General features: G+C 35.1%; 2 protein-coding genes across 7 annotated transcripts in view; one reads left to right on the top strand and one right to left on the bottom strand.

Annotated features, from left to right (window-relative positions):
* LOC143244454 (uncharacterized) overlaps nucleotides 1-20,236 on the top strand; it is a 57,055-nt gene that overhangs the window by 2,239 nt on the left and 34,580 nt on the right. The window contains exon 2 of one of the 6 annotated variants that reach the window (XR_013025101.1): nucleotides 1,148-2,260. The exons of 3 other annotated variants lie outside the window; for them this stretch is intronic. Coding sequence is in view for 2 of the 3 variants with exons in the window: in XM_076489145.1 (XP_076345260.1) it covers nucleotides 1,111-1,506 (396 nt within the window). In the remaining variant the exon portion in view is untranslated. Of the gene's footprint in view, nucleotides 1-1,110; nucleotides 2,261-17,569; nucleotides 17,669-20,236 lie in introns of those variants that run through there. 2 more of the 6 variants (XM_076489145.1, XM_076489154.1) reach the window with 2 other exon arrangements.
* LOC143244435 (ecdysone-induced protein 78C-like) overlaps nucleotides 1-20,236 on the bottom strand; it is a 185,898-nt gene that overhangs the window by 157,301 nt on the left and 8,361 nt on the right. The gene's annotated exons all lie outside the window — the stretch shown is intronic.

Here is a 20,236-nt window from a genome sequence, read left to right as displayed (position 1 = left end):
TTTGAAGAAAAAAACATTACTTTTGTCTCCAGTAACTTAAGTCAGCTATTTGTAATTACAATCACTTTGTGGAACTATGAGAAAGATAAACTTAGCCCTTCATATTTAGATTTTTATTTTTATTTCTGGGTATTAAAATTTGATGAACGATACCTGTATTTTCAATAAGGGTCAGATTTTATCCTGAGTTAACAAGCTCTGTTTTCAGCATCATGTTGCAATTACAACGTGGTCAGTTTTGACACCAGAAAAATCGCGAAAAACACGATAGAAACAAACCTGTCTATAACACTATTTGTAACCTGCAATAAAGCTGTCTTTATACCAAATCCCATGTACGTTAGATGATATAAACATGAATAGTTCATTTTGTTTTTCCCACTGAAAAATAGAACAAAACACAACAAATCCAAAATTGTCTCTATCTCTGTTTGGGACCTGCAAAGCCTATCTTTGTATTAACTCCCACGTAAATCAGTTGAAATGTAACCAAGAAATGGATAAAAATTCCTAAAATTATACTTCTTGGGACCTTCTGACCCCTTTCCCCAAATGATTCCATATTCTCATAAACAAACAAACAAACTAGCGAGCAAAGCCGGATAGAGATTTAAAAATATTTAGTGGCTGTGTTTTCCTTGATATTTACTGATAGAATAACTAGCGGTGTGAGTAGGGAAACGACACAATCCTTATCTCCATTTATCGGACAGCTCTTTCAATCAGTCTCTTGAGAAGTTCTCTTCAGGCTTAAGAATGTAGTGTTGTGTAGCAAGCTCTTGCGTATCAACAACTATTTCATTTGTGTTGTTTTAACTAAAGACCCCCACTTTCCTTTTACATTTTACTTTCTTTCTTACTTTAACTTAATCAAAGTAAAAATTTCATGTTTAACTTTTTCTTTTTTTTTTACCATAGCTCTTGTTGTTGTTTCGGTTACTATTGATAGCCATAAGATATTAAATACCACAACTATACAAAAACAATACGTGAATATAGCGTAATTACACGAGTTTAAAATTAGATATTTTAGTTAAAATATTTTTTCTTACGATTAAGATTATGGATCTCTGATGAAAGCACTGTTTATCTCCAACATTAATGTTACAGATCGCTAATGAAAACATTGTTGTATGTCCAACATTAGTGTTACGGATCGATGATGAAAACATTGTTGTATGTCCAACATTAATATCACGGATCGATGATGAAAACATTGTTGTATGTCCAACATTAATATCACGGATCGCTGATGAAAACATTGTTGTATGTCCAACATTAGTGTTACGGATCGATGATGAAAACATTGTTGTATGTCCAACATTAGTGTTACGGATCGCTGATGAAAACATTGTTGTATGTCCAACATTAATATCACGGATCGCTGATGAAAACATTGTTGTATGTCCAACATTAGTGTTACGGATCGATGATGAAAACATTGTTGTATGTCCAACATTAGTGTTACGGATCGATGATGAAAACATTGTTGTATGTCCAACGTAAGTGTTACGGATCGATGATGAAAACATTGTTGTATGTCCAACATCAGTGTTACGAATCGATGATGAAAACATTGTTGTATGTCCAACATTAATATCACGGATCGCTAATGAAAACGTTGTATCTCCAACATTAATGCACTTTTATGTCACTTCAAGTCGTCTTTAATTATTTTGTACATTAAAGTACATTGTTTTGTGTGTCACAAACAACTTATGGTGTTTTAAACACTTTTTAATTATAAATTTAACGTCTTATCATTTTTCCTCGTCAAGCTTTTGGAATTTTTAACCTTTAAAAGTGTCGTGTGTGTGAAAACACGTTTAGTTAATTCAATTAGTCAAATGTGTTTCCATCTCACTCCTGTTTAGAATTTAGTACCACATACAGTGATTTTGTTTTGTTCCTATTATGCTTGTCAATAATTAACCCAGTTAATAACTCTTGATTCATCTATATCCAGAGACAGTAGTGGCTGTGATATATATATAATAACAAAAAAAATATTCCCTTCAATTAGTATGATAGTTTAGTACTGAACAGTTTCAGTTGTGACATTTTAGTAGGTTGTTTACATACCACACTCAATTTAGTGGAACTGTTGCACAAACACAGGGTACAGTGATGTAACTTACATGTAAAAGCATCTGTTATATGTTTTATTTTCGTTAATTATCACCCTTAATATATTTCTATGAATATCTGATATACACTTATGTATATTATGTGTACATTAAAGAACAAATAAAGGCTATTATTTTTGTTCTCTATGATTCAAGTATCATACTTGAGCACGATAATTTATACCTGATCAAGTAACTAAGAACACAAATTTATTTACAATAACAAAATGAATATGTATAGAAACCTTACGTTGTGTGCAACTGGCAACCAAGTTTTACTTAAATTAGGCAAAGTTATGCGAACTTTCGTGTTACCGTAGTGACCTTTTCGACTCTTAACATTGACAGAAAGAAGCTGTGTCATGTCAATGCTTCAAACTGTTATTGTTTAAAGTAAAACGTCGACAACAACGTTTGAGTTAGAGACGACTTTGTTTGTTTGTTTTTATAATTTCGAGAAAGCTAGACGAGAGTTATCTGCGCTAGCTGTCCCTAATTTAGTAGTGTAAGACTAGAGGGAAAGCAGCTCGTTATCACCACCAACCGCCAACTCTTAGGCTACTCTTTTACCAACGAATAGTGGGATTGATCGTAACATTATAACGCCCCCATGGCTAAAAAGGCGAGCATGTTTGGTGTGACGGGGATTCGAACCCGGGACCCTGGGATTACGAGTCGAATGCCTTAACCACCTGGCCGTGCTGGGCCACTTCAGAAAGGAACAGCTACAGAGTGTATCTGTTGTTTGTTTTAAGTGTTATTCAACATGTATAAGTAAAAAATGCTAAACAAAAGTCATTCGTTAGGAGATATTATTATTGTTTTCTATTAGATGATAACTGGATCAAGTTTTAAACTTGAAAATGATGATTTGCCGAATGTTGAAAAAATTCCAATGTATTTTATTGTGTGCACATCTTCCAGTGTATTTATTTATTATTTGGTCTTATTTGGAAAAACCTATATTTCACAAGGCTAATAAGCTGACTCAGCACATAAATAAAAAAAAAAACACTTCCAAAAAAACATGGATTCCTTTTATGACAAATATCATTGCAAAACAGTTGAGAACGCCCTCTACTGGTCAATAGATGTACCTCCAATAAATATTTACATCATCATAAGGACACGAGATTTCTTTATAACTAGCTGAGAGTCTTTCACGTAATTATATGAAAAAGTTTAATACAAAGAGAAGAAGAAGGCTGCTGAAATTGGTGTCTAAAAGGTCAAAGAACACAAGGTTAAGATCTCCTGGTGGGACAGCGGTAAATCTATAGACTTACAACACTATGATAGGGAGTTTGATTCTCTGCCTTGGACACAACAGATAGCACAATGTAACTTTGCTCCAAAACAAACACAAGGTCGTGAAGAGATAAAACTCAGCATTTGATACGCCTGATTTTCCTTTTGAACTCTCTGCTGTGCAATTAATAGAAAGAGTATTGATTATCGATTTCACAAAAGCTACAAAGTATAACTTCCATAATCACGAACCTTAGAGTACTGAAAGACATCTGGAACTGCTTAAATGAAATGATGGCCAAACAGCTAGTTCTATCTATTAAGTGCCAATAGCAGTTCAGATACAAGCTATGATGAAGGAAGATGAACAAGGAATCTTTCATCTCTGGGTCCAGTCCTTTTTAAAGCACTGAACAGTTTTATTACAGTCATGCAGGTCAATGTCCAACAAAAAAAAAGCATTTATAGGAACACACACAAGGCTAATAATAACTACATGCTCAAGAACAGATGGATCAGATAATAATCAAAATATAAGAGCGCTGATGAAGAGATCTGAGGCAGTGTAACGATCCCAGGAAAACTTAACTAAGTTCAAATGAGAATTTAAAGCATGCACGAATTATTTCATAATATATCTTAAAATTCCTAAGTCCTTGCTTCATTTGAATATTTAAAATATTTTTTTCAAGTAGCATTGTCTTTGAATGACAGAAAACAGGTACAACTATCGCTGATATTATTTTCAGTAAAAGTCCAGTCGTAACAGTAAATCACAAAGAAATAGGTCACCTTTCACTGTTTTAAATCAACTCCAAACTTTAACTACCACATATAACAAATCATCCTTTGCTCACTGGTTATCAGAAAAACTGCTCGTGCCGTGGAGCCTATTTCTAACGTATTTATATTCCAAAGCAACACGCTCGAGTCACCCGCTGGTACAGTGGTAAATCAACGGATTTACAACTCTAAAATCAGGGTTTCGAATCTCCTCGGTGGACTCAACAGATAGCCCGATGTGACTTTGCTATAAGGGAAACACACACACTCTCGAAAATATTCAAGTATCGGTTGCAATCGGATCTGTTGACAAATCATGCATCATAACTGTTTGAACGTCAGTGTAAAATATGTATTACACGATACTTTTAAACAATCTTTCACTTACGAATGGCTGGAGGTTGTTTTGTTTATGTGAAGTTAAGCACAAAGCTACACGATGGACTGACTATATGCACTCTACCCACCACGGACATCGACAGCTGGTTTCTAGCATTAAGTCCGCAGACATACTGTTGTACCACTGGGAAATGAGTTAAAATTGAACTTTGTTTTTTATAATAAATATTTTACCAGAAAGAGCAACTTTTAAAGTAGCTGATAATACTTTTATCAATTAAATCTATCCGTTAAATTAAATCTATTAGTTTTATGCTGTAACTGTACATATTTGAAGGGCAAGTTTATAGAATAATTTCATTCTTTTTACATGTCTGATTTTTATCATTCACAAACATATGTAATTGTTTCACTGATTATTGATATAAATTGCTTGAGCAGGTACCTTATAGATACAATCAAATTCAATAACTATTTAAAAAGCATTGAAAATAATTTATATCTCGGAGAATTTCAAATGGCACTTTAAATCTGTATGACGAAACGGAAAACTCTGTGTAGTATTTTGTTATGAAGCGTATAGAGATGTTTCATTATAGATTTGTGGATAATGACGAATAACTTTTAATAAAACAAAACGCGTTTACAAGATATCACTTACGGAATCTGGCCTTAACTGTTGTTTATCATTTAACTGATGTGGTTTTACACTTTAAAAAAGTCAGTTACGAAGAGCAGATTGAATTAAAACTAAGTTAAAACTTAAAACATAGGATAAATTATACAATATATAACTCTCAAACTCAAAATACAGGATGAAGCAAAATAGAAAATTAAACTAGCATAATCAGGCACAAAATTGTGGAAAAATTAAACACCACATAATTAAGTAAAAACGTGGGTTTAAACTAAATAATATCCGGCTCATATCAGTAAAAAAATAAAAATTTGAATTTAGAAAACATGTTTCACTTTAAGGATAAAATAGGAGAATGACAAATGCTTTACTGGATGACTCTCGCTTAATGATATCGTTTACAAAGACAATCCTGAGGTGAGAATTTTCCTGGTTCAAAAAACACTATCTGTTAAACTTTAGCCATCTAGACCCCAATATTCTTTTTTGTTTGTTTGTTTTGGAATTTCGCAAAAAGCTATTCAAGGGCTATCTGTGCTAGCCGTCCCTAATTTTGCAGTGTAAGGCTAGAGGGAAGGCAGCTAGTCATCACCACCCACCGCCAACCCTTGGGCTACTCTTTTACCAACGAATAGTGGAATTGACCGTCACATTATAACGCCCCCACGGCTGGGAGGGCGAGCATGTTTGGCGCGACGCGGGCGCGAACCCGCGACCCTTGGATTACGAGTCGCACGCCTTACGCGCTAGGCCATGCCAGGCCCCAATGTTCTTGATGTTGAAAATTAGCTCTGAGTAGAACCGCTCATATTTCTGTCCACTACATGACCAGGGATTTTGTGTTCTTCCAATGCACAATAACTTGGAGTTCTATCACTGGTGAGGTTACTTTTTAAACAGCCATTGTACGTCCTCTGTTTGTCTGGAAAGTAGAAATAGCAACAATTCCTATTATTATACTTGGCATCGTAATAGTTTTAGATGTCTAAGGAAGGTAGGGTCCGGCATGGCCAGATGGTTAAGGCACTCGACTCGTAAGCTAAGGGTCGCAGGTTCGAGTTCCCGTCCCACCGAATATTCCCGCCCTTTCAGCCGTGGAGGCGTTATAATGTAACGATCAATCCCATTATTCGTTGGTAAAAGAGTAGTCCAAAAGTTTGCAGTGGTTGGTGATGATTAGCTGCCTTCCCTGTAGTCTTACAGTGCAAAAGTAGGGACAACAAGCGCAGATAGCCCTCGTGTAGCTTTGCGAAAAATTCAAACTGAACCTTGAGTGAGAAGATTTACGCATCGTTTTAAGTAATACAAAATAAATAATTTCTTATACCACATATTAATCCAGGGCTACATTCATATAAGTAACACAAACATTGTGTTATAGTATCACTTCTAAATGTAGATACTGGGATAATATCGATAGTATCTGCAAATATCATAAATAATTCAGTTTTAAAAATCAAACATGCTTCTAAATCAAAACTGCAACAAAACAATAGACGATTTGTCTTGTTCTTGTTTTTTTAACAAATCAGTAATCATTATTTATTCTTATAATGCCAAAATTGAAAATATATGAATATCTTACATAACTACAAAATATTCCTTCGCTAATATCAATGAAAAGTATTAGTCCCCATATAACAATATCATCAAAATGTGTGAGCAACTATGAACCAGTGGGTGTCGTTATTAGTGACACATTTCACCACCCAAATCACATATCATGTTGTCAACTGCCAGTTGTGGTGATAGATATATATAGTTAAATATAGCAGAAATGTTAGAAATTATACCAATATTACTTTCGCTACTGCAATTAGCGGCCATTCGTATATGTTATACATTCAATCTTGTGCTGCCATCTAAGCAGTGAAAAACACACTATATTATGCCTACAAAACATCACACTGAGAAATGTCAACAAGACTTAAGTAATTTCACATCCAGCATTGGAGCACAACTAACTCCCTTACTATGTTTCAGAAAAATCACAATGGATCTACCAAACCCATCACAGGTTTGATCTCTCATTTATCACATGATCTGGTCTGCAAAAATCCTTCAATAACTAGATAGTTTGGAAAATCATTACCAGACACTGACACCTAACTATTTTTACATATTATTCAAAAGTTTAAAAAGCAAAAATATCGCTTATTTCCAATTATTCATTTCTAATTGACCAGTTGTCCTAACTACTAGTCATGCATTTAATTCCACTCATAATTATTAGAAGACTAGAGTGATAATTTTTGACAAACATCTGAGCTGTATCTTGAAGATGGCCTAAGAAGATCGAAACGTTATTCTCCACTTCATTTTAATAGAAGTTTTAATACCCATACCAGTCGTCTTGAGATAAAATTTTACTTCAAGTGGGTTTCTCGTCATCACGAAACACCTGAGCTGTCAAACTACATTTCTATTGGCATTCATTAGGCCTGACTTCACATCGACGATCGAATGTGAATCTTCCTCCTCATCCGTTGACTTAACATTATAAAATTCATCATCAGTAACCAGTTCGAAAGAGGCTCAACTGTGACATAGATATGAAGCTTGTCGACAATTCCAATGTGCTTGTCTGCCTTGCAAGTAATCCAGCTTACAATTTATTTCAATGAGATACGAATAATTTGAACCAGAACCAAGTAACTTATGCTGTAGGTATGTACCAAAGCTATAACCATTTATCAGATGCAAACATTTCTTTTCCCATTACTGTTCTGTCATATTACCATGATACACTTGCTAGGTGAAAGACGATCCATTAGATTTACCAGCAGGTACAATTCTCATCTGAATAACATTCGACTGTTGCTCATTGTATGCCATCACAATACAAGAGGGAAGAGAAGACATAACATATTAATAAAAGAAACGTAATCTGTACAGAATGATCGCTGAGCCTGAAATAAATCAATTTATCACTCTTCGTGTTACACCGAAAATTACAGTTAGTAAAGATACATTTCTGTAGAAAATGATTTTAAAATATACTTGGAAAACACATACATTTTTCTCGCTATGGATGTGTAAAATTTCAGTTTTCAACTGCTACAAAACAGCATTAACGGTGTTAGCATTGAAATGTGAATGGGCTGTCTGGGCAATCAAATCAAAATGAAGATGTTTATTTTTGAAAACCCCACACTTAGGAATACCGGAATTAACATTATTCTCAATACCACCTCCAGATGGCCATTCTTTAGAAAAACTAGAACTGATATGGAAGTTACTTATTCATTGATGAATAAAAAAAAGAATTGCTTCATAGCTTCCAAGTTGGTGGCTACATGGGGATAAAAAAACAAAATTTACTTCTGGCCTTACTGTCCAAAATTCATGAATGATGTTTAAGATAGCAAAGTTGTGAATGAGATGTGTAACATTTCACAACTGCTAATATGTATTTGTATTTTGCGAGAACCTTACACGAAGGCTATCTGCGCTAGCCATCTCTAATTTTGCATTAGTAAAAGAGTAGCCCAGCTCTTGGGCTACTATTTTATTTATGAACAGTGTGATTGGCCGTCACAATATAACTCCCCCACGTCTGACATGACGAGCGAGCATGTTTGGTGTAACGGAAATTCGAAGATTTCGTACCCGCGACCCTCAAGTTACTAGTCGAGCCGGACCTAAATGCTGACTTGAGAAAATCCACTAAAATAACATCTGACTGACATTTCCTCCAAAGAGTAACCATGGACATTGCAGTCAATTGTGACCTATTCTGAAAACAAAACAAAAAACGCCTACTCCTTGCCAATTCGTACAGACCAAACTGGTGAAGAGCTTCAGTGCAATATTTGGTGAGCCAAGAGAATATCTCAACGATGATGGAAAATTAGTTCAAGTGAGAGCTGAAAGCAGTGGTGTAAAAGTATCTGGAAATTACAAAGAGTTAAACTTGTTTGTTGAGTCTTAAAAATTCAGGAGATTACAAGCCAGATTTGTGAGACCCTAAAATCATTGAGAATGTACTTTCTCATGCATCATTATTGAATACTACTCAATAGAATAACGGTTTATTGATTCGTCTTCAAATAGAAAAAGATCTTTCAACTTGTGGGAGATTACTGCTAACACTTACAATTCAAAACTATTTTTGGCCAAGTGGTTAAGGCACTCGACTCGTAATCTGAGGGTCGCGAGATCGAATCCCTGCCACACCAAACATTTTCGCCCCTTCAGTCATGGAGGCATTACAAAGTGATGGTTAATCCCACTATTCGTTAGTAATAGAGTAGCCCAAGATTTGGCGGTGGGTAATGATGACTAGTTAGCTGCCTTCCCTCTCGTCTTACACTGCTAAATTAGGGACGGCTAGCGCAGATAGGCTTTTGCGCGAAATTTAAAACAAACCAAATCAAAACTATTTTACTGAAAATGATCAAATATTCATTCCTAGAGAAAATTGAGAACCAAAAAGCACAAAAGAATATATGACATTTGGTAAGTATGGGATAAATTGTTAATGTTTTAATGTATGACTCATTTTGTTGTTTGATAGCTGAATGGAAAAAAAGTTTAAAAATATTTTTAACTCTGAGAGTGAAGTATCAAAGTTAAAAAAATGAGACGATTCCTATAGTTGCGGTCAACTGCAGGAACAAACACCTGAAATACAACTAAAAATATTTATAAAACCACCTACAGGAAACTGGGATAGAAGCATAGTAGAAATATGTAATTATTCGATATGGAAAAAGTAAATATAGTAATATCTATAAGAAAGCTGTACAGTATGAATGTTTAAATCGTATCGAGTTCCTGTAAGAAAGTAGTATTAATGATAACGAATAGATAATAATTGGTTGGATCATTTTACCCAGAAGTTTTCTCTTGTGTGTATAAACCTCCAACCCTCCTGTCTTAATGATGATGGTTAAAATTTTAGTTATTCTCGTGTGGTGAATGCTGCACAAGTTTTTCCGGGGGCCTGTACACCATGTAGGTGGTTGGATTGGTGATGTCACAATATGTTGTTCATTGCTTTTCACAGTGGTTTGAGTGAAGCGACATACGGTGAACTTTGATGATTTCACAGAAACTGTCACAAACGAATTTCAGCCTAAATGTACTTTCCCCTCATGACGATATGGTGCCCCCAGTAGCCTAAAGGAAAGCTTAAAGACTTATAATGCTAAAAATCGAGTTTCGGTACCTGTGATGGGAAAAATACAACACATCGTGTTGTTATGTTTTTACTACAGTATTTGATGTATGGTATATTTTTGACAATATAAATACTTGAAACAAACAAACCAGTATTACATGAGAACTAATAATGCATATAATATATATACGTTTATATAGTATATATACATATATTATATAGTATCAGTAAAAAAAAATTGATAATAGTAATAACGTCGAACAGTTTCTGCCTAAGTGTAATTACCTCACCGTATTGTCCTGTTCCTTAATTACATTGTATTATTTTAACGCAGTAGTGCACAAAGTTCGGCCCGCGGAAAAGTCAAACATAGAAAGTTCGCTCCTGCGCGAAGATTAAGCGCTGTAGAAGAATCTGCAATAGATTAAATACTGGATGGTTCCATATTTGTGTCGAGCAATAAAGAAAATTTAATAAGCAAATCTCGTTAATGCATAGGCATTTAATCAATGGCGCAATGACGTAATATTTACGTAATTACGAAATTTCACGCGTTCCAGCTGTTCTTCGAGATTTACTTACGAGCCCTATTTTGATATTATTTCGCAACAAAAATGGCAGCTAATCGTAAAAGAAAAATTGACGACGAAAACCGGCAGTTTCATGATGACTGGACTACGCAATACTGTTTTGTTCAACAACAGAAGAACGTGATTTGTCTGCTGTGTCATTCGACAGTAGCAGTGGCGAAGGAATCCAATATAAAACATCCTTATGAGTCGAAGCATAAAGATTTCCACAACGTTGTCGGTGACGAACGAACAGCTGAAATTGAATCTCTGCGGCGGTCGCTGAATCACCAGCAGAACGTTTTCTCAGAGCAGTCAGCAGATTTAGGTGCAGCATGTGAGGTCAGTTACGATTTTTCGTTCAAGATCGCGAAATCTGCCCAACCGTTCACTGATAGTGATTTTATCAAGCAATGTATGATTACTGCATCGGAAAAGTTGTGTCCAGAAGCAGTTCTCAAGATACAGACGGTGGCTTTGAATCGTATGACAGTTCAACGAAGAATTTCACTCCTCTCAGCAGACGTGACAAGGCAACTTACAAATAAAGCAGCCAAATTTGTCTACTTTTCTTTGGCAGCAGACGAGTCGACTGACATCAGTTCAACAGCACAGCTACCAGTTTTTGTTCGTGGTGTGTCGTCATCGTTTGATATCACAGAGGCACTAATCAGCATGGGTTCAATGAAGGGTCAGACAACTGGCTCTGCTCTATTGGAGGAGACAGTACGACTGAGTAGTAGTGTTTCACTGGATTTCACGAGATTGATAGAGCACCAGCCATGACCGTGCTGGTAGCACTGTTGATGAAGCATCGAGGAAAGCAGAACATACAGTTGGTAAGGTTGCACTGTATTATTCACCAACAGAACCTTGCAGTAAATAACTTGGTTTTCAGGCACTGATGGCATTAGTGACAAAAACCATTAATTTCATCAAATCACGAGGGCTCAATCACCGTCAGTTTCGAAGTCTTCTTAAAGAAATTGATTCACACTACGGTGAACTTGTGTATCACCGTGAAGTACGCTGGCTCAGTCGAGAGAAGATGCTCAGAAGATTCTGGGAGTTGATTGATGAGGTGATAGAATTCCTCAGAAGCAAGAACAAAGACACAGAAGTGATTTCCATGACTGATTCAGCATTGCAAGCTGATTTGACCTTTCTGGTCGACATAACACAACACTTGAATGATCTGAATTTGAAGTTGCAAGGCAAAAATCAGCTTGTCTGTCAGCTTGCAAACTACGTCTCAGCTTTCAGGACAAAGTTGCAGTTGTTTCGGCAGCAAACAGCATCAGGCAACTTCGTGCACTTTCCCACTTTTCAGTCACAGCTACAGAAGAATCAGGACATTGACACAGAAGTTTATGTTGGGAAGCTAGATACATAGATTCAATCCTTCAACTCACGGTTTCATGACTTTGACCAATGCAGATTGTTGATGAAACTTTTTGCTGATCCGTTCAGTGTGTCAGTGGATGACTTGTCAGCAGAATATAAGATCAAACTTATTGATCTCCAGGCATCTGATGAACTGCGTGCTATTTACCGAGAAAACAGTTTGCTTGACTTCTACAAAACGTTGTCTGATACATTTGCTAATCTGAAAGAGAATGCACTTGTCCACACCAGAATGTTTTGCAGCACGTACTGCTGCTAACAGGCTTTCTCGCATATAAAACTGAACAAAAACAACACTCGCAATCAGCTGACTGATGATCATCTAAAAGCAGTCTTGCGTCTTTCAACGTCAAACATTTCTAAACTCGTAGATGACATGTAACACCACCCATCGCACTGACTTTGTGACAGTTGACGTATCATAACATTTCTTAGAATAATGTGCAAACTCTTTGATGTAATCGTTATTTGCGTGTTCGTAAATGTGATGTCCATCTTGTGTGAGACAACTGTGGGACGATTTTAATCTTCACTTTTTGTGGCCCCAACGGTTACGAGAAGTCTGTTTGCGGACCCTGACTCAAGACGTTTGTGCACCACTATTTTAATGGATTTAAGTTATAAAGATAGAAAAAAAAATTGTTTCTAGTTCAGATATGAATGACTATTTCAAAAATAAAACTACTATTTTTCGTGAGAATTGAAAAATAATAAAATTCAAAGAGATAGTATTCATACATGTTGGGCCTGACATGGCCAAGTGGGTTAAGGTCTTCGACTCGTAATCTGAGGGTCCCAGGTTCGAATCCCCGTCGTACCAAACATGCTCGCCCTTTCAGCCATGAGAGCGTTACAGTGTGATGGTCAAACCCACTATTTGTTGGTAAAAAATAGCCCAATAGTTGGCGGTAAGTGATGATGACTAGCTGCCTTCCCTTTAGTCTTACACTGCTAAATTAGGGACAGCTAGCGTAGATAACCATCGAGTATTTTGCGCGAAATTCAAAAACAAACAAACACATGTTGTACTTACTGTTATTGTAATCCCTGCACTCGTTTTGGTGAGTCACTAAAGTACATTATAGAAAATTACTACCAAACAATACAGCCTGTTAGACACAATAAATATATAAAACGCATTATATCATTTCAGGCACTGAATACAGCATAGAACTAAACTTATAGTTTACACCACTAGATGGCAGCACAAAACACGTTACATATATAGTTGTTGAGCTTGTTGCGAACGTTAAAACTTCTTATTGTGACGAATATTTCAGTCTCCCGATGGGACAGCGGTAAGTCTTCGGAATTACAAAGCCAAAATCAGGGATTGGATTCCCCTCGGCGGATTCAGCAGATAGCCCGATGTGGCTTTGTAATAAGAAAACACACACACACACATATAACTCGATTCTGATTAATGATGTCTCTACTTTTGGACCAAGCACTAAAATTAAAAACATAACCCTTTAGGTTTAATTTTTATCCACTCTTCCTAACTCATTGAGAAATGATAATTTTATTCTTATTATGAATAAAATATTATCCAGAATTTCTTGTCTGTTAACTGGAAAACTACATTGTCTAGAAGTACATTCTCGTCTCAAACCTCTGACCTGAAATATTTCAAAAGCTGACCATTCTCAGCTTAAACATTCTGATACCAGTTTTAACTACAGCTCTTTTGAACATTCTTGTAAAGAAAAGTTTGCTTCAATGGCGTATTCCTTTGTAGAACACTTAAATTTACTCATTTAGCAGCTGTCTGATGTAAAGTTTATCACTCCTTCTGTAGAAGATTCATGCGAAGTGCTCTAAAACACCACAAGTGCATTAAAACTTATGTCCAGAGTATATCAGTGATCGTATACGAATGTGCTGGAGTCAATTTGTTTTCATTTTAATGAACATCCTCCAAATTCACTTTGTAGAAAGCATTTCACGAAGTTTTGTGAAGTTCACTCAATTACTGACAAATGAAGTTAGATATAGGAAGACCGAGAGTTTACTACTCACATTTTAAGATGCAATTCAACATAATAGCTTGTATCTTCGGCTGAATATCACTTACTGTATGTGGTTTCCATCAGATGCTAATACAAAAGCATTTCTTTTGAATTTGTTTAAAAATATTTAGTTCCTTGTATTTAATCAAGTGATTTGAAACATCTAGAAAAAACACCAGTTCCGAAGCCTAGAAAACATGTTTTACTATTGAAATCTTATTCTCGAATTACGTCACTTTTTTGCATTGGAGCATGTATTAATAGAGCATCACCCGATCTATTGAACATTTTCATCAATTGATTCCACATCAGATAGGTTTTGCACAGAAATTATTATTATTGTTTGGTTGCTCTTCAAGAATCCTTAAACCTGGCTCTAGTCACCCAGGTATATGTAGCGACTGTTTTTCTACACACTTAATTTGTTATGGGCAACTTTAGGGAGAATAGATAACTCTAAACAATTTATGGTATATAGTATAGAAAAGTGTGTATGTTTTCTTATTGCAAAGCCACATCGGGCTATCTCCTCAGCCCACCAAGGGGAATCGAACCTCTGATTTTAGCGTTGTAAATCCGTAGATACACCGCTGTACTGGCGTGGGGCAGTATAGAAAAGAAGTGTACAATTTATGTACTCAGTTATTAGCATTCCCTCTCAAAATCACCATACTTGCTCTTGTAAAGGACTCCTACAATACTCGAAGCTGATTTCAGTGTTATTTAATGTTACACTCTAAATTTATATAGTTTTAGGACTCTAACAAGGTAATACAGGTGCAATTTTTGTAGATGACATTTTTAATACTAGAGAAGCGTGGGGTAATATTCATATCATGTGGACGTCCCGAATTTCATATTCTTTTGTTATTATATCATATTTAAATTCGTTCGAATTTCGATTATCTACGTACTCTTTATGAATCAGCTCCTTTATGTATGCGTAGGAAATTACGTATTCTTTCAAATAAGGTTTTACATATATTTTAACTCTCAAAAGGTATTTTGTCGGTAAGACAACAGCACGGGATCGGGTAGTATAGCTTTAAATTTGTTCAACGTTCTAGGACTTCTGTTCTTCCATTCCTTGATAATCTTATCTACACTTATCGCTCCAGATTGGAAAGCTAAATGCCAGACTGTGGATTCGAGTTGCCGTGGTTTGTACTCCGTTCGGGAAAAGTGAAATAGTCGCGCTCCCCATTTTGGGGCTTTTGATGAGAGTAGCCTCAGAGTTAGCGGAAGGTGTTAAACAGTTGCTCTCCCTTTAATCAGTTGCTTCAAAATTAAGATAGCCCCCCGAGTAGTTTTTACACCGAAATTAACCAAAAGACAATAACAACACTCTAAGTAGGATACTACTGTGCCTTCTCGCCCTCTGGTGTGTACTAACTTTTTCTGCTGCTATCTTTCCAGCCTCTTTTTCTCTCATCTCCTTATAAAATAGGTTTTGAGTTATTTTCCTCTTCTTTAAACTTTTTGCATTATTACTGTCGGTATTAGTTTTCTAGAACTTCATAGAAATGTAACTATTCTATATCATTGTATTGGTTAAATCTCATATTTCAAGACAACTTGAGAATTTATACACGGATGGCGCATATGGTGGGCAGGCTTCTCGTGGTTTATAAATCGAAAACTTCTTCCAGACCCCACCAGCAGTTCTATTGCTGAATATGGATCCATTATTTGGATCCATTGTTTTCCTTAATTAATACTCTTACGTTATTTTCAGAATATTTATGTCTTTAAAACACATGTAATCATTCTAATTTTCTGTAGGAATGTTTTCTATAAATATTTGAAAATGAAAGAATTATTAGTGTCAGGATAATTGATGTCACCAAAAGTAAGTGGACCTGGTAATACTGCGTTCTATTTTCACTGTCCTTTCATTAAGCAACAATTACTTTTCACATCTGTTCCATAAACAATATGTCTTGTCTTGTGTTAGATTAATATACTTACGATATTAAGACGTGAATATGTGGTTATGGTACAACTGCAACTTAGTTCCTGTCGCGTTAATTCAACGCTTTATAAAATTGGTCAGGTAGTCTCCAGTGGCAGGTGGTGACCTTAACGATAGGTGAGGCACAAACTGTACATGAAATAAATGTACATCATATCCTGCACCATCTCACCCTTTTTTTACTTCTTCATCAGATAACATGTTTATGTATTTAACTTCTCTGTTACAATTAACAATTATTTTAAGTTTCTCATTGTATTCGTTTGTAATATCTCAATATTTTAAATTCTGTATATTACTATATACGTAATTTGCCAACACTGTCCAAAGATGTACTGTACATTATCCGAAACAGCTACTAAGTTTCTCGATGTAAATTTCAGGCGTTTGATAAGGCCTGGAGGTAGACACATTAAGATCCAATTGTTAGTATGTGGGTACTTTGGTCAACTTTTAAATAAATATACCCTTGTACATTAACGTAAATAAACATGAAAATAGTGAAGAAACATTCTGTGTCGAAAAGAAAGATTCGATTCTTATATGCACAGAAGCTTAATTATATCTCTATTATATACTTACGACAGGATAAACCATAAATGGCATTGTGATAATATCTATCTAAATAAGTAACTGCGTACATTAGCAATTGTTCTCTTAAAGAAAAAGGCATCCGATACGGGGGAAGAGGAAATCTAGGGGTGCTTCGGGTTAATGTAATAGGATACTGAGCATGCGTGGTTTTCATAATGTACAGGTATTTCGATTCTTTTTTCCTGTATCAATGGCATCTAGGTTTTCAGGTTTTCATATCATCTATTAATGATGAAAGTGCACGGAATATTCCTTTGAATACCTTAAACACGCAAACAACTCAACAGGTTGCTCAGTTGTCTCTTAACCTATTCTTTTATGCATGAAGGTTACAGTTCCCTCAGTAAAATATAAATCTGAAATCTAAGCTGGCCAAGCAGGAGTTCTCGTGTTCCAGCTGCCTGGTTTAAGGTCTCACTTACAAAAAATAAATAAATAAATAAAATAAAAATCAAGAGAATTACTTTAGTAAAACGTCAGCAATATAAGATAATGGAACCTTTGAAACGTCCTATTACTCAAAAAAAAAAGATCGAAATACTCGACATATTGAAGGATATGGTGCCGTATATACCAAAGTAAAAATACAGGGTGGATCGTAAGTCCCTACCCATCCATATGTTATTATGTTATATTCAATAACGCATGTATTATAAATTTTCTTTTTTTCAGAGAATTATGGCTGATGTAAGTCAATTTACACTTAAAGAGCATATCGTGACAAGTACGTGAGTACATGAGCGAAAGAATACTGGTAACACCACACAGATACACTGGATACATAAGATATATGGATGGGTAGGGACTTACGGGCCACTCTGTAGAACAGTGTAAGGGACGAAACTGCGTTTAGCATGGACGAAAAGTGAATACAATTATTAAACTTTTAATATTTCCATGTAAATCAAGCATTTTAATTTCACTACTGTTCAAAGTATTATACTTTGTTATGGAGCATCTGCTATCTGTAACTAAATTTACTTTATGTGCTCAAATTAGTTTCCTTATATTGAAATGTAACGTCCCTCCTGTATTAGATTATAAAACTACAGAATTTGGTGCTCTAATCAATGTACAGCACACACTCTCAAACATTCAAAAGCACTCACCAGTCAGGTTCTAAGCAGAAGTTGAAGAAACAACTACATATCTTGTGCTAGGTGACAATAACTTTTCATTGTAATGTTTGAAGTTTTGATACAGATACCAAAATTCTCTTGTCTTTCTTCAACCACAACTAACCCACTGTCTTCAGAAATAAAACACACTTTACACTGACCCCAAAAACCAATCTAGGTTGAGAGCAATTGACAAATTACATACCAAAAAGGTTTTCAACATTTTTCAGTACTGCCTATTTTAATGAACCTGCTTCACTACAGATCGTGTGAAGCCTGACAAATGAGTTTGTCACTTAAATGATGCAAATGTGTATATCTGAAGTCCACTTTTTATTGTGATGACATGAACTTTGTGTATTAATATTTTGTGTGTGAGTTGGTGTGTACATTTAATATCAGATGCTAACAACTAATTTGAAACTCAAGTTAACTTGTAAAAAGTGCAGGCATGTTATTTTGTTCTTTGAATATTAGTATTTTAACATATTCTTTAAAGTTCTAGTATCGTAACTCACTACTTGTCTGATATACAGGTAAAAGGTGATACGATACAAACACTTTGCTGTTCTCTTTTAATGTGTTTTATCACTGGGTGGGTTATTTGACAATATCAATTCTAAGTCTGGTCTTTCTTCAACAAGCATTTTCTATATCCACATTCACTTACAATCTTAATTTGTAATTCATATTTTTTCTAAATAATATAAGAAATGAATGTAAGTCTATTTTACTCATAAATTTACTTGAAGAATTACAGAGATAATCAACTGAGCAACTGAATAATAAACAAGATAATCCTCATTACTTACACTATATAACTTTTCTAACACTTAACTGATTTTAATAACCACTGATTACTGAAATTTGTAAAGTAAATACTTCATAAAGTTTCTTATTATTAACTTTCATCAACATTCTTGATCTTAATGTAAACATCTAAATTAGAACATTCAAAATATAGCATATAACACCTCTCCTTCCTGGATTTTAAAACTTCTTGAATAATCTCAATGCAAGAATTAAAATACTACACTAAACTGTACATTCATCAAGTTTCTGTTTGACATTTTCTTTCCCAATAGTTATGATATATGAATAGAATGCCCTCTTGTCCATCGTCACTTGCTGTCCTGCCAATCGGGAAGTTCTATTTAAGTTGTTAGTTGAACAACTTTAATGGTAGTTCTGTATTTAGAAATCCACTTAAGTGGTCTTGCTAGTAAATTAGGGCTTTTTAGCAGATCGAATATCTGCTGGCAAATACTTTTCCAAGACTACCCAACTGACCATTCTCTCCACAATGCATTTTCAAAGATAATCATAATGGATGGGCTTTTAGCTTGAACTACCTTTACTTCTGGATACTGCAGTCCACATCATTAATTCCTTCCAATAAAACATATGGTACTTCCCATCTCCTGATTAACTTTAGGGTTATCCTTTTTTACTCTCAGATCATACATTATCTCAATAGAATTCAGTCTTATAAGAATTAATAACACAGCAATTTTTTATGTTACCACTTACTAGGTCTGGTATGGGAAAGTGGTAGAACACTCAACGTGTAATCTTAGGGTCACAAGTTCAAATCCCTATCGCACCAAACATACTCGCCATGAGGGCATTATATTGTGATTGTCAATGCCACTATTTATTGGTAAAAGAAAAGAAAAACTGGAAATGGGAGGTGGTGACTAGTTGCCTTCCCTCTAGTCTTACACTGCTAAATTAGAGATGGTTAGTGTGCCCTCATGAAGCTTTGTGCAAAATTAAAAACACAAACACTAACCTTTCTGCTCACAATATAGTTCACATAATGTACACCAATTCTCTAAAGATCCACAGTATCAAATACAAAAAAGTGCTCTTTAACCTCCCTGTGTATTATTAATACCTAAATTGTAACCATTGTTTCTGTCCACTGATATCTTCCCATTTTTAACATAATAAGTCTTCTTGTATACATAATAAATCTTCCTGTGCACAGTATGTCTTTATCTTCAGGCTATGTGGAGTGAATTTTTGCAATGACGGTTTATTGCTGTATTCTTGATTCACTGAATAATTTATTTCTAACTGTCGTCTATATTCAACATGAATGAATCTTCAAGAATAGGGAATGCAAACGCAGCAGATTATTTCTTCAGTTTGTTGAATGTTCATTCATAATTAGTCAACCATTAAAACATATTTGGTTTTCAAGTAACTTCTGTGAAAGATAACTTATTTAAAAGAATGATTTCACAAAATGACAACAGTTAGACTTCAGTCCAAGAAATCGTACTTCACACTAGTTCTTTAGTGGCAGGCAT

This window comes from Tachypleus tridentatus, chromosome 1 (genome assembly GCF_004210375.1).
Source record: "Tachypleus tridentatus isolate NWPU-2018 chromosome 1, ASM421037v1, whole genome shotgun sequence".
NCBI classification, from domain to species: domain Eukaryota; kingdom Metazoa; phylum Arthropoda; class Merostomata; order Xiphosura; family Limulidae; genus Tachypleus; species Tachypleus tridentatus.
The sequence above is the reverse complement of the archived record's forward strand: the minus strand, read 5'-3'. Positions and strand labels throughout refer to the sequence as shown.